Below are 11,917 nucleotides of genomic sequence, written 5' to 3' on the forward strand. Positions count from 1 at the left end.
TTGCATTAGAAGAGCACCTAACTTAAGGGATGAACCAGTATCGTGTTTGCACACAACTGATTGGCCAACATCAGTTGGCCAATCAGACAACTTAGCAAAGACAACTTAGCAAAGAACCAATTTGTAGGAAAATTTCCTACAAATTTAATTTGTAGGAAAATTAAATAGTTGCAATGATTCATTGAAACATGCTAACATGGAAGCGTGGGATATAAGGCAAAAACAGAGTTTGTACATTCTCATAAGCTGGAAAGGCAATACTATCTTAGGCAAGCTTTCTGAGGGACATTTGAAAGCTTTTTTGGATATTGGTGGCTCCACTACATTAATAATATTCAGGTCTGGACTCTGGGGAGGCCAATCCATGACTGATAGTGTTTTACTGTGTGTTTTTCTATCAAGGTATGCTTCACTGGATTCACAGTGCATTTGTGATCATTGTGATGATGAATAAATGACGCCATTGCCATTCAAATGCTTTCCAGATGATTTTAATACCTCACCCTTTTCTCCTTGTTTCTCTTCCTTAAGAATGGCTTCTTGACAGCCACCCTTCCATTAAGACCTTTTCTAATGGGGCTTTGGCAAGCAGTAGACAGATTATCGAGATACTTGCGTCGGGTCTTTGGAAATGTTTTATGTATGATTTTTTAATAAATATCAGATATTGTTCAACTTTTGTTGATAGTTTTTTTTAGGCCTGCCATTTTAGGCCTGCTAAGGATGCACTGCATAAATAGTGAGATATGCTTAGTTTTCTGCTAACAGGTCTTTGAGAATCACCTTTTGGTGTAAAAGTATAATTTTATGCCTGTTATACTTTGTTATCGTTGGTGCTTTTTAATATTTTCAATTAAAGGAATTGCAACAAGCTATGTGTTTTTACGGCAGGTTCCTAGTGACAATAAGACTAAAAATACAATTTAAAATAGGTCTATGCTAATTTGCCTGTTATGTGTGGACACAACACTAGTACACCCCTTGATTTAGGTCCTCTTTTTATGCTTGAAATAATTATATCCTAATTCTGAAAATGATCAAGTAGAAGGCCTGGACTGAAAATGAGTGAAAAAGTAGCCAATGTCCAAAGAAAAACTTTGAAAGACCTTCAGAAAGCCTTAGAAAGTATTTTTTCATGCTCAGTATTGCTTTTTGACTAGGGCTGCTCAATTAATCGAATTTTAATCACAATTACGATCTGGGCTTTCAACGATCATTAAAAATGACTGAGCCGATTATTAGCCCCTCCCTCGTGCTTTACTCTCGCGCTGCTCCGTGTGGCAAATCGAGCGCACCTCTCTGCATTTTGAACACGCATCACAACAATTAAGAGGACCCGAGGGAAGCTCGGAAAGCTAAGCAGAAGTTATTTGGAGAGGAGAGTGACTGCCGTTGGTTGAAAAGAGAGGTAAAAAAAAAACTTCAGTGGTGTGGAAACATTATGGGTTCGCGGAGTCAGACGTGGATCAAGTAGACATAGTGTGTAAACTTTGCTACAGTGTCATAGCTGCACCACAGAGCAACACTGCAAAGTTCACTAATCATAGATGTTTACATTTTTCATTTATTTTTTATATTGCAAACATTTGCACTGTTATCAGTATTTGCACACTATTTTACATTATTTTTTAAAGTCATTATTCAATACATTGTTATTGTTAACCCTTTAAATCCCCGTAGAACCGGAACCGCGTAAGCTAGCGCAATAATTTGTTTTGCATATGAAACCGGAGGAGTTGTACTTACATCTTATGCCATCAGCTTGTCCTCGGTCACGGTTTCCTTCCACATAAAGCTTTGCAAAAATTGCATAAAAAGCGCTTGCAGGAACAAAAACATAATATTCCAGAAACACGCTTTGCCGATCCGATCAGCTGTTCGTAACACTTCCCACAATGATAAAGATGTCAATGCGAACTATCGCATGTCCGCCATTTCCTGTCCGAAACCGGAAGTGACGTCATTTTTGCGGAAAATGTAGTTTTTTACTTGTAGGCCTTAAAAGCCTATACTGGTGTTTTTATAAGTCATGTTTGACTCTATACTTTTCTGAATAGTTGCTGGGATGCTTAGAACTCGAATTGCACTGCTGGAAAAAGTTTGTTTTGATGCACATGCTGTTTTCTTTGCAAATTTGCATCATAGGATTGTTTTTTGTTTTTCCTGCAGTATATAAAAATTGCTGTATCTCCAAAATAAAACTATGAAGACACTCAAAATAAATTTCCTGTGGTGGGAAACTATTTTTTGCAACTTTTTTGTATTTAAAGTTTTGAGGGATAAGCCTCTTAAATTTCCCCAAGTAGAAATATATGTAAAAAAAAAAAAAAAAAACGATTTTCAATTTTTTTGTTGTTTATTGCACTTTTTTGAAATTAATGTAATTACTATGGACTTAATGCATACATATTACTAAAATATGGGCTATAACAGTTGCATTGATGTATAGCAACTTGAAATGCTCCCAAAAATGGCACTACAGCATGTAAAAAATAATAATATAAGCTCTGGCGGACTTGTTTCTATGGTAGGTCTTAAAGGGTTAAATAAATATCGTCAAATAATCGAGATCTCAATTTCAGTGAAAATAATCGTGATTATCATTTTTGCCATAATCGAGCAGCCCTATTTTTGACTTCTGAAGCATGGCTAAAAGTCTTGATCATTAACTATGCAACAATTGCTAAACAAATGTAGATGATTTTGCCTGGCTAAAAATGGACTTTAAACAAAACTGTTCAACAAATCTTAAGGCAGGGAGTCTCTGTTATCTTACTTAACAGACATCCAAGGATATCATTTCAGCCCATTTGGAAAAAAAATTTTTATGTTCAGATAAACGAAATCCTGATTAGAAAAAATTCTCAAAACATTACTCTTATTAAAATCACCACCACAAAGTGTCATTTGAAGCATTGCATTCAATCCACACTGTAGTGTGCATGTATGGCTGTGTAATGGTGTATCTGTGCTGTTCTACCCTCACATTATAAAATTTGAGAAAAAGGAGAAACAAACGCCTTTAGTTGAAACACTAGCAGAATATTAGCTATTTTATGGGGTGGCTGTAGCTCAGGTGGCAGAGCAGCCATTAATCAGAAGGTCGGTGGTTTGATCCCCGGCTGCCTCCTGGCTGCATGCCAAATATATTAGTATAGTACTAACCCCATGTTTGCCTACTGGTGGTGGTCAGAGGGCCCGGTGGAGCCAGTGTCCGGCAGCCTCGCCTCTGTCAGTGCGCCCCAGGGCAGCTGTGGCTACAATGTAGCTTGCCATCGCCAGTGTGTGAATGTGTGTGTGAATGGGTGGATGACTGAATGTAGCGCTTTGGGGTCCTTAGGGACTAGAAAAGCGCTATACAAATGCAGGCCATTTTACCATTTATTAGCATAATGAAAAAGCTAATGAAAAATACAACACAACATATTTCTTTCATTATACTGTGGATATGCTGGATATTGTTTCCAAATAGACACATAGACACACTATCACATTTGCTGAAGTTTGCATTTCTGCAATGTGTAGTTACATTTCTGGGAAGGTGCATATACATTATGGTTTATAGATTTAGATTAGATTTAATGTAGTACTGTAATGAAGGAGGCAGAGGTTTGTTAACATTGTCTCACTAGCAAGAAAATCCTAGGTTCAAACCCAGCCTATGGGCCTTTCTGTGTGGAGTTTGCAAGTCTAAAGTCATGCTTAGGATTAACTGGTTATTCTAAACTGACCACCTGAATGCGGCTGTCTGGCTCTCTGTGTTCGCCCTGCAAAAACAGCCTATCCAAGGTGTACCCCACCTCTCAATATATGACAACTGGGATATGCTCCAGCCCCCCCACATACCTGAACTGGTCAATCAAAAGAAAATGGATAAATGAGTGGATGGAAGGACTGTAATTAACCATGGCAAGGAAATCCATTTAAAACAACTACATGTTTTAATAATGTGTTGATATCTTGGCCAGCTTATATACAACAAATTGTATATTGCCTTATCTATATTGTGGGTCATCCTAGCATAACTGATGCTTTAAGTATACATGAGTCACTTCAAGTTGTACTTCCTACACCTTTGTTTCAGATAGAAATTACTGATATCATATGGCTCATAGTTATTAATACTAATATCACAAATGAGTTATTATAGTGCTTTACATTTGAGTGAATCAACAATTATACTCAATACTATAATATATATATTTTTTGTAATGTGCTATGATTTACAGAGATAACTTTAACTTTTAGAACTTTGAATTATAGTATGGTGGGGTTTTTAAAATTGTTTTATTGTATCAAACCTTTAATGTATGACTTTATTATTTTCATGGAAATCTCTGAGAACTTCTGTCTGCCTGACCTGCACAAAGCTGTCTGATTGACATCTCGAGCCTGCTGTCATTTCAGCACCAGCTCGAGCGGAGAGCGCCCTTCTTGCATCTGCGCGCGCGCACATCGCCCAACAGCCAAGCAGTGAGCAAACTGTTTCCACTGAGCGTCCTAGGAATGAGTGACACACTTTATCCACCCCAGAAAAAAAATTCTATAAAAAACAAGCTCACCATGGCTACAGAAAGAGAAGTGGGCCTGTCTGACTGGGCCTGTGTGTCTAATCTTAGCGGAAGGAAACGAGGAAATACCCAGCGCTCTTTGCCTTCTCTCCCTCTTCTCTCGACTATGTCCTTCCACAGTCTTGAGCACTGAGCCCCGTGTGTCAGCAGTTACACATTTTCGACCAACAATCAACCACCTCGTTGTGTGTCGCGGCAGCTTCGGTTTTGTCGTTATCTGCAGCAGCTCAGTTTGTGCCACCTACCTTCTCTTTGGCTTCAACAGTCGGGATGGACGGGAGCAAACCGTTGATGCTGTGCCTCCTTATCCTCTTCCTGCCTCCGCCGCTTATTAAACCGTTGTAGAAGTAAAGTACGGCGCCACCCGTTGCAACGCAAACCCCGGCTGCCAGACACCTCCAGGTCCTTCTTCCATTGGCCGTCTGCCCACCGACCAGCTCGTTTCTTGTCGCCGACCAGAGGTTGAGCTTGCCGGCCAGTGCTGCCACTCTGCGGAAAGCAGCCATTGCTGCCGTGGTATTAGCTTCTGCTTGGCTGCTGTGATTGTAACTTTGAGGGCAGCTCAAAAGTATCGCGTTTCCCTGATTTCATCGCGAGATTTACGGCCTTTCTGTTCTTGGCATGACAGAGAACAAAGTCCCGCACAGCGCGGAGGATTTGATGCTTCGCTGAGTGATTAATTTTAACCAAGGTCAATTATAAACACAGAGAGATAAACTATTATGAAGCTAAACTCAAGCTTATCCAGTTCGCATAAAAGAGGCCATATTAACAGCCTACACCAAAATCAAAAATACTGAATATTAAATTAAAATGCATGTGAAATATAGTGAAATATATATAGACAGCTCTATTTTCTAAACGGATTAGTGCGTCTGAAAAGTGGCATTGAATAAAGTAGAACATATAAGCGTTTTCTCATTTAGAAGTTAGGCCTGCAATAAACTAATAGAAGTATATAACGACTACTCTGAAGTATTTTAAAAATGTGCAAAGACAGTTGTACTACTTCATAAGGTACTGGCAGCTGGCAGACTAACTGTGACACACATGGAAAGAATAAGAAAACGACTCAGTAAAACATATTCCACGGTATCATCTTAAGTATCTTGTCAGGTGAGCATGGGCACATCTTGAAATAAATTAAAGAGATTGTATTTTTTTTTTTTTGGGGGGGGGGGGGGTGTCTCTAAATGAGTAATGATATTATTGATATCGATATTTGTCACTTTGCCTTTGTCATTCACGAAGGGTCAATGTAGTGTCGAATTTCCAGTTGTAAGTGATGGATCAAAGGAGCCAAAAGAGCAGATATCAAACAAATATCAAAGATGAACTCTTCATTTAAGTCCTCACATGTAGGGCTAATGTTAACCTGATGGGGCTTTTCTGATGACTTTGATGCTAAAACAATAAAGGGAAGAAGTCTAATAGATGGCCTGTCACCTGTTCACACATGAAGCTCAGTGGATCACTTGGCCCATAAGCTGAAAACAGATCAAACAATGTCTAAAACCTCTTGATAGAAATCAACCATTTAAAAGACTGAGTATTGATATTAAACGCTTCAATTATTGCTTTGATTTCTATTTTCTTCACAACCCAAACATCATTAATGTAGCATGGTGACTAATCCTAATTAAGTTTCCTGGTTTACTGGTTACATTTTTTTTATGAAACTGCAATTTGAAAAGCTGTAAAATGTCTCCAAATCTTTACTTTGACACAAAAAATTCAATATTTTTCTGGATCACAACAATAGAGGTATTCATAGGGGTTCAGGTAGATACAAAGTACCATATCTGCATGCAGGTCACTTATTTTTAATCTATCTATACACGAAAGATTGCAGAAATATGATTTTCTTTTTTTTTCTCCTGCATTTTCTGACTGACCTATGAAGATTAAAATATGATGAAATTAAAGTCTGCACTTTCATGGGGCCCTCTGAATCGTGTCCTGGGTTCGCTAGACCCTAGTTTGGAGACCACTTGCATTAATAACCTCTAGGCTACTTATTCAGTTATTCCATTATCCAGGCATTCGATTAGGTTGTGATTTCTTTGTGTGTGTATTGTGTGTGTGTGTGTGGGTGAGGGGTTAGAGGTGGGGGTATAACCCTAGGGACCTCCTCATCATCATCGTCACCCTCCTCCTCCATGACAGTTATGTTCCTATATGCTTGGCTTCCCTCCATGTCCCACTTGCAGCGTTGTAAAAGAAAACCTACACTGGAGCGAATCATGTGGTCCTGGGAACTGATCACTTGCGCCTTGTGTGAACAGTTCCCAGGACGATGTGGCGTAGTAGTTGACGTCTTCACTGAGGCCAAATCGATATCCAATACTAGACCAGATCGGCCTGAGGCGATTACGATTGATCCTGTCGCCCTTTAAAAAAAAAGTTCTTTTTGTGCTGGTCATAAATACTAATGAACCGAGGGAAAGAGGGAGAAGGACACGCGCCACACACATAGATGCCCTCTAACTTGTCTGTCACACACACGTGTGCAAAGGCAGTGCAGAAAACTGGCGTCATAAGAAACATTTTGTACTTAATAAGTATGTCAGGTCCTGCAGCGTGACAAGTAGACCCGTGTTATTGGTGTGGGTATATGACTTTTTGTCATGCTGCAAGACCTGACATGAGTACAAAATGACCCGAGTATGGCACAGCAACACCTCTGGACCTTCAACTCATTTATCAACGGGACTCCCAGGGGAAGGGGAGGCAGTGTGAGCGCGTGCGTTTGCGTGCACGACCATGTGTCTGTATTGCTGCCCCAATCAATGCCATGATCTGGAACACAAGACCATGCTTCGTGCCCTTGGTTTAAATAAAATCACAGTCTGTATTAGAGGATAAATAGTGTTGAGCAATTCAGAGCTAAATAAATGACGCCGCACCATAAAAATTAAGAAAGGACTGTTTCGCCGGTGTTTCGAAAAAGCGTCTTTTTGGAATCCACAGGCTTTTATTACCAAACCGCCATGATCACGGTCAACTTCAGTATAGTAGACTGATATTTTACATTAATCTGATATACTCAGTATAACGTTTCCCACTGGAGCGTGTTCATTGTTATGATCACTAAAATATTTGTTTCCACAACAAACTCCGTTTTTGTCTCTCAAAATAGCACTTATTTTACACCCCCCCCCCCCCCCCCCCCCAAGCCCTTCAGTGTCAAGTGTCGGGGTATTTTCTAAGCGTGTGGTTCAAACAGGTATATTCCCGTTCCCGTCTTCTGGTTGTTATTGCCTGATCCCCTTACAAGATCCCTGCGCTTTGAAGCCTCTGTTTCTTTGATTCGTCTCGTAAGACCACAATTAAGGGTATATATGAGCTCCAGTGTTGTTCAAAGCATCGTGGAAAGATCAATGAAAGGATTGACAGTCAAGTGATGTCGTTTGCACAGGTGTGTGTGGGTGCATGTGTACGGCTGTGTGTGTCTGTGTGTGCGGGTGCTGTAAATGTGCGGCTGGGTTACATAAAACAGGAGCAATAAATCAACATTCGAGTGCGAAAATTACGCAAATGGGGGCTTTCCTCGCCCCTCTTTCTCTCTGCACCTGAGCCATTTCGAAATGGGGGCACTGAGATGTAAAGCATTTAAGATAATGGCAACATCACTTTCATGCCTATTTGACATGCACACGCTGTTTCTTTCTCTCCACAACTATTTCACACCCAAGTTGCAGAGACGCGCGCTCCGCAGCAACTCTTATAAACACCTGTACAGTTTAATCTGTTTAATCTGCTGCTAAAGTGTCCACGAGCAAAATGACATTTTGTCCGTTTGTGAGTTAGGGAAACATTCATGTGGCTTGAGGGGAAGTAAGGGAAAATACGCCTGTCATGCTAATTTTTATTAGTGGTTATTAATTTTCCTCTCACGTGCCCCTGCGCTAAGACTGAACATCAAAGGTGAGACGGGAGAATAGCGAGAACAAAAATTAGCCATAAAGAGAGGGGATCGGGCCATATTTGCATAAAAGGCAACCTGGGGTTAATAGGAGGCAGTGCGCTATAAATGTGGAGTGGTTTTCACTGGTTTCACTGCGCTACACACTGCTGCTGGGGGAGGTATCACTTGAGAGAAGAAATAAAAGGCTGAAGTGAATTTAGCGAGAGAGAGCAAGAGAGGGGGGTGAGAAAGAGAGGGAGAGAGAGAGGAAAACCCTGGTGCGCACAGGAGCAAAGGGGGAGTATCCCGAGTTGAAGAGGAGAGAATAGAAGAGAGGAAAGAAGGATAAATAGCAGAAGAGAGGAGACGGGGGACACACGCTGCAGCAAGCGGGGATGCGTACTCATCCAACATCAAGATAACGCAGGAGTTTAATCTCAATTAGATGCCAGTCTGATCACAGGGATTTTCTCTGCACGCACGGTCAACTTTTTCCCTTTCTTCGCCTTTCGGCTTGACCTTCGCTCACTTGCTCATATAGAGGCTCTCTACTCATCACTTGGAACTCGACTTGGAGCTCCTACGCTGCAAACAGGATCTGGTGTGTCATCTGTGATGGGGGCAGCGGCCGAGGTTGGGAGCTTCGCCAACGGATTTTTGGACAGCTTTGGTGCCGTTCCGGCTCCCGTTGGCTCTCAGTTTATTCTCACCCCTGCCGGGGCGGTGGACTACAATTCGGCGACCGGATTGATAATGGGGGGACATGGACAACAGCAAGAGCACCTAATGTCTGCGGAGAGGCTGTCCCGGAGCCTGGCGGACCTCAGCCATCTGAAGGGGATTCTGAGGCGGAGGCAGCTGTACTGCAGGACCGGGTTCCACCTGGAGATTCATCCTGACGGCACCGTGCAGGGCACCAGGAAAGACCACAGCAGATTCGGTACAGAGCCTGTGAATTCTGGCAGCACAAGTAGTAGTAAGAGCATAGAAAAGCTATTTTGAATTTTCAGACTGATTGACACACTGTCAGGTATCATTGTGGTGGAGACGCTGACAGACTCACATACAAACAGAATCTAAACAGGGGAGGAAATAGTGATAATCAGCATACAGCAGCGAAAAGCTTACTGGATTGTATACCAAATAATATATAAAATAGAGGTGGCCATGAGTTATAACAGAGGACTTATAACTCATACGGGGAAATAGCTGCATCACTCCTACAGTCACAGCCGTCGTGACTTGAAATACCCATGCCAATACAGGCTGCTTTAATCAAACGCTAATCATGAATGCAGCCGCTATTTCCAGGTGGAACAACATTTGAGATATTATATATTTGCACTTTTTTTTTTTTTTTTTTTTTTACCACGTTTCCTCTTTCAGATTAGATTGGACGCTTTTACAAACTTATCTCCAGCTATCAAGATAAAAAGCTGCAGGTTGCGGCACATCAAAAGTAGATTATTTATCGCTGCAAGGTTGTAGCGCCTCTGGTACTTGATTCATTTCATTTGAGATTTGGTTGTAACCTCATACCAGAAACCACTCTAACCTAACTTGTCAGAGGCATTTGATGGACATACTCTACGAATTTGTATGGAGAACAGACACAATTTAGTAAACTGAAACGTTGTCAGCAAGACTAGTGCTCTATTATACCAAATATGAATTGCTATTTAATATTTCCATGTTGCCAGATATGCTAATGATTGCTTAATTGATTAATGATTGTTTAATTAATGTAATGTAATGTGTGTTTGCAGGTATACTGGAATTCATCAGTTTAGCTGTGGGACTCGTCAGCATCAAAGGGGTGGACAGTGGCCTTTACCTTGCCATGAACAGCAAGGGAGAATTGTACGGCTCTGTAAGTATACACCTTTGAACAGATACATATTGGCACACACATATTTCTGTTTTTCAAGAATGATGTCCACAGCCAGTAGGTGGCACATTTTGCACCCTAAAACTCATCCGTTGTTGTCCTCTCTTTCTGCAGGAGAAGCTGTCAGCAGAATGTGTTTTCAGAGAGCAATTTGAAGAAAACTGGTACAACACCTACTCCTCTAACATCTATCGGCATGGAGAGAAAGGTTCATTTTATTTTGTTGCTTTGAACAAAGATGGGACGTCCCGTGATGGAACAAGATCAAGGAGGCATCAGAGGTTCACTCACTTCCTACCAAGACCTGTAGATCCAGAAAGAGTTCCAGAGCTGTACAGAGACATACTGGGTCAGAGCTGAGGCAGAATGAATTAGCTGGTGAAAAGCAAGGTTAAAAGCAGAAGTGCACCCGAGGTCATCCCCTTAAGGGAGATGGATGATCTTGTTTATGTGGAAAAAATAGGATCGTAAAAGTGCACCAAATCAACACTCCCCACTGCTGGCATGGAGGAAGGAAAGAAAACCCGACTGGCTGGGGAATGTGACTGAACAGCATCAGGGATCTTCTGTGGAACCTGTGAAGAGCCCCATGACAGAGACTACTGGGGCTCCACATATTTTCACCTTATCAGCCTATGCAAAAGCCCTGGTGGCCAAACGGATGATCTTTAAATTTTTATTAAGTTTCACTAATGAAATCCAACTATCTGCTTGCCCAGACTGCATGTTCAAAAGGACAAAGCTGTGAACTTGATAGCTGAGATTAACCACTGGCTGCTAGTAACCTTTTACTGCTGTGTCTTGTCAATTTTGATGTTTTGAGTCGACCTTTTATTCCAACATTACTGTGGCTGCTAAGTAAACAAATAATTTACATGCAAAATCCACTATAAAGTGTGGCTGGTTTACATTAAAAAAAGTTCATGCACTGGAAGGCAGCCACATTTGTTCTGTAAAACGGGTCTTAGAGCTGGGATAATCACATGTACTGAAATGACTGTTGTGATGGCATGGGTGAAGTACCCTTTGAAATCAATCCAGACTATGATTTTTCTGCAAAATGCATGAGGAGGAAGAGAAGAATAACAGTGTCCTGTGTGTGGGATGGTGTGTTTTGTAATGGAGCTCTTATGGAAGCCAGTGAAGGAATTCCGACTGCTGTCAAACAATGGATGGGACTGACAAAGACACCTTTACAGACATTTTGAAATCTTTATTCTTATTTATGAGTTTTCCTTTCCAAGGACATACAGTATATTTATTTCATATATTTATTTATTTTGAGACTATATTTTTACAGCTATGAGATAAAATAAAATAAAAACATCCAGAATATGCACGAGATTTTTCTTATTTATTTTATCATCATAGTATAAACTGTTGTTTTGTGGTCATTGAAGGAGGTCTTTTCATAGTTTTTGAGACTTTGTGTTCTGCATATTGACGCTATGACTTCTTAAACTGCAATATCGATCATATCAGTCTTTCCAATCTTTCCAGTGCTTTGTCTGTTTGAGCCAATGTGGTTAACTTAATCTGCATGTTGGCAAT

General features: G+C 40.8%; 2 protein-coding genes across 8 annotated transcripts in view; one reads left to right on the plus strand and one right to left on the minus strand.

Annotated features, from left to right (window-relative positions):
• micu3a (mitochondrial calcium uptake family, member 3a) overlaps positions 1–5,140 on the minus strand; it is a 42,252-nt gene extending 37,112 nt beyond the window's left edge. For all 7 annotated transcript variants that reach the window (XM_026170357.1, XM_026170352.1, XM_026170355.1 and 4 more), the window contains exon 1: positions 4,817–5,140. In XM_026170357.1, coding sequence (XP_026026142.1) covers positions 4,817–5,077 — 261 coding nt within the window. In that variant the 5' untranslated portion in view covers positions 5,078–5,140. The remainder of the gene's footprint in view (positions 1–4,816) is intronic.
• Positions 5,141–8,741: 3,601 nt separating this feature from the next.
• On the plus strand, positions 8,742–11,646 carry fgf20a (fibroblast growth factor 20a). Its single transcript, XM_026169277.1, has 3 exons — positions 8,742–9,418; positions 10,245–10,348; positions 10,481–11,646. Exons 1-3 carry the CDS (start codon positions 9,094–9,096, stop codon positions 10,724–10,726), a joined length of 675 nt encoding a protein of 224 aa, XP_026025062.1. The 5' UTR covers positions 8,742–9,093; the 3' UTR covers positions 10,727–11,646.
• Positions 11,647–11,917: the final 271 nt, after the last annotated feature.

Source organism: Astatotilapia calliptera, chromosome 6 (genome assembly GCF_900246225.1).
Source record: "Astatotilapia calliptera chromosome 6, fAstCal1.2, whole genome shotgun sequence".
NCBI classification, from domain to species: Eukaryota; Metazoa; Chordata; class Actinopteri; order Cichliformes; family Cichlidae; genus Astatotilapia; species Astatotilapia calliptera.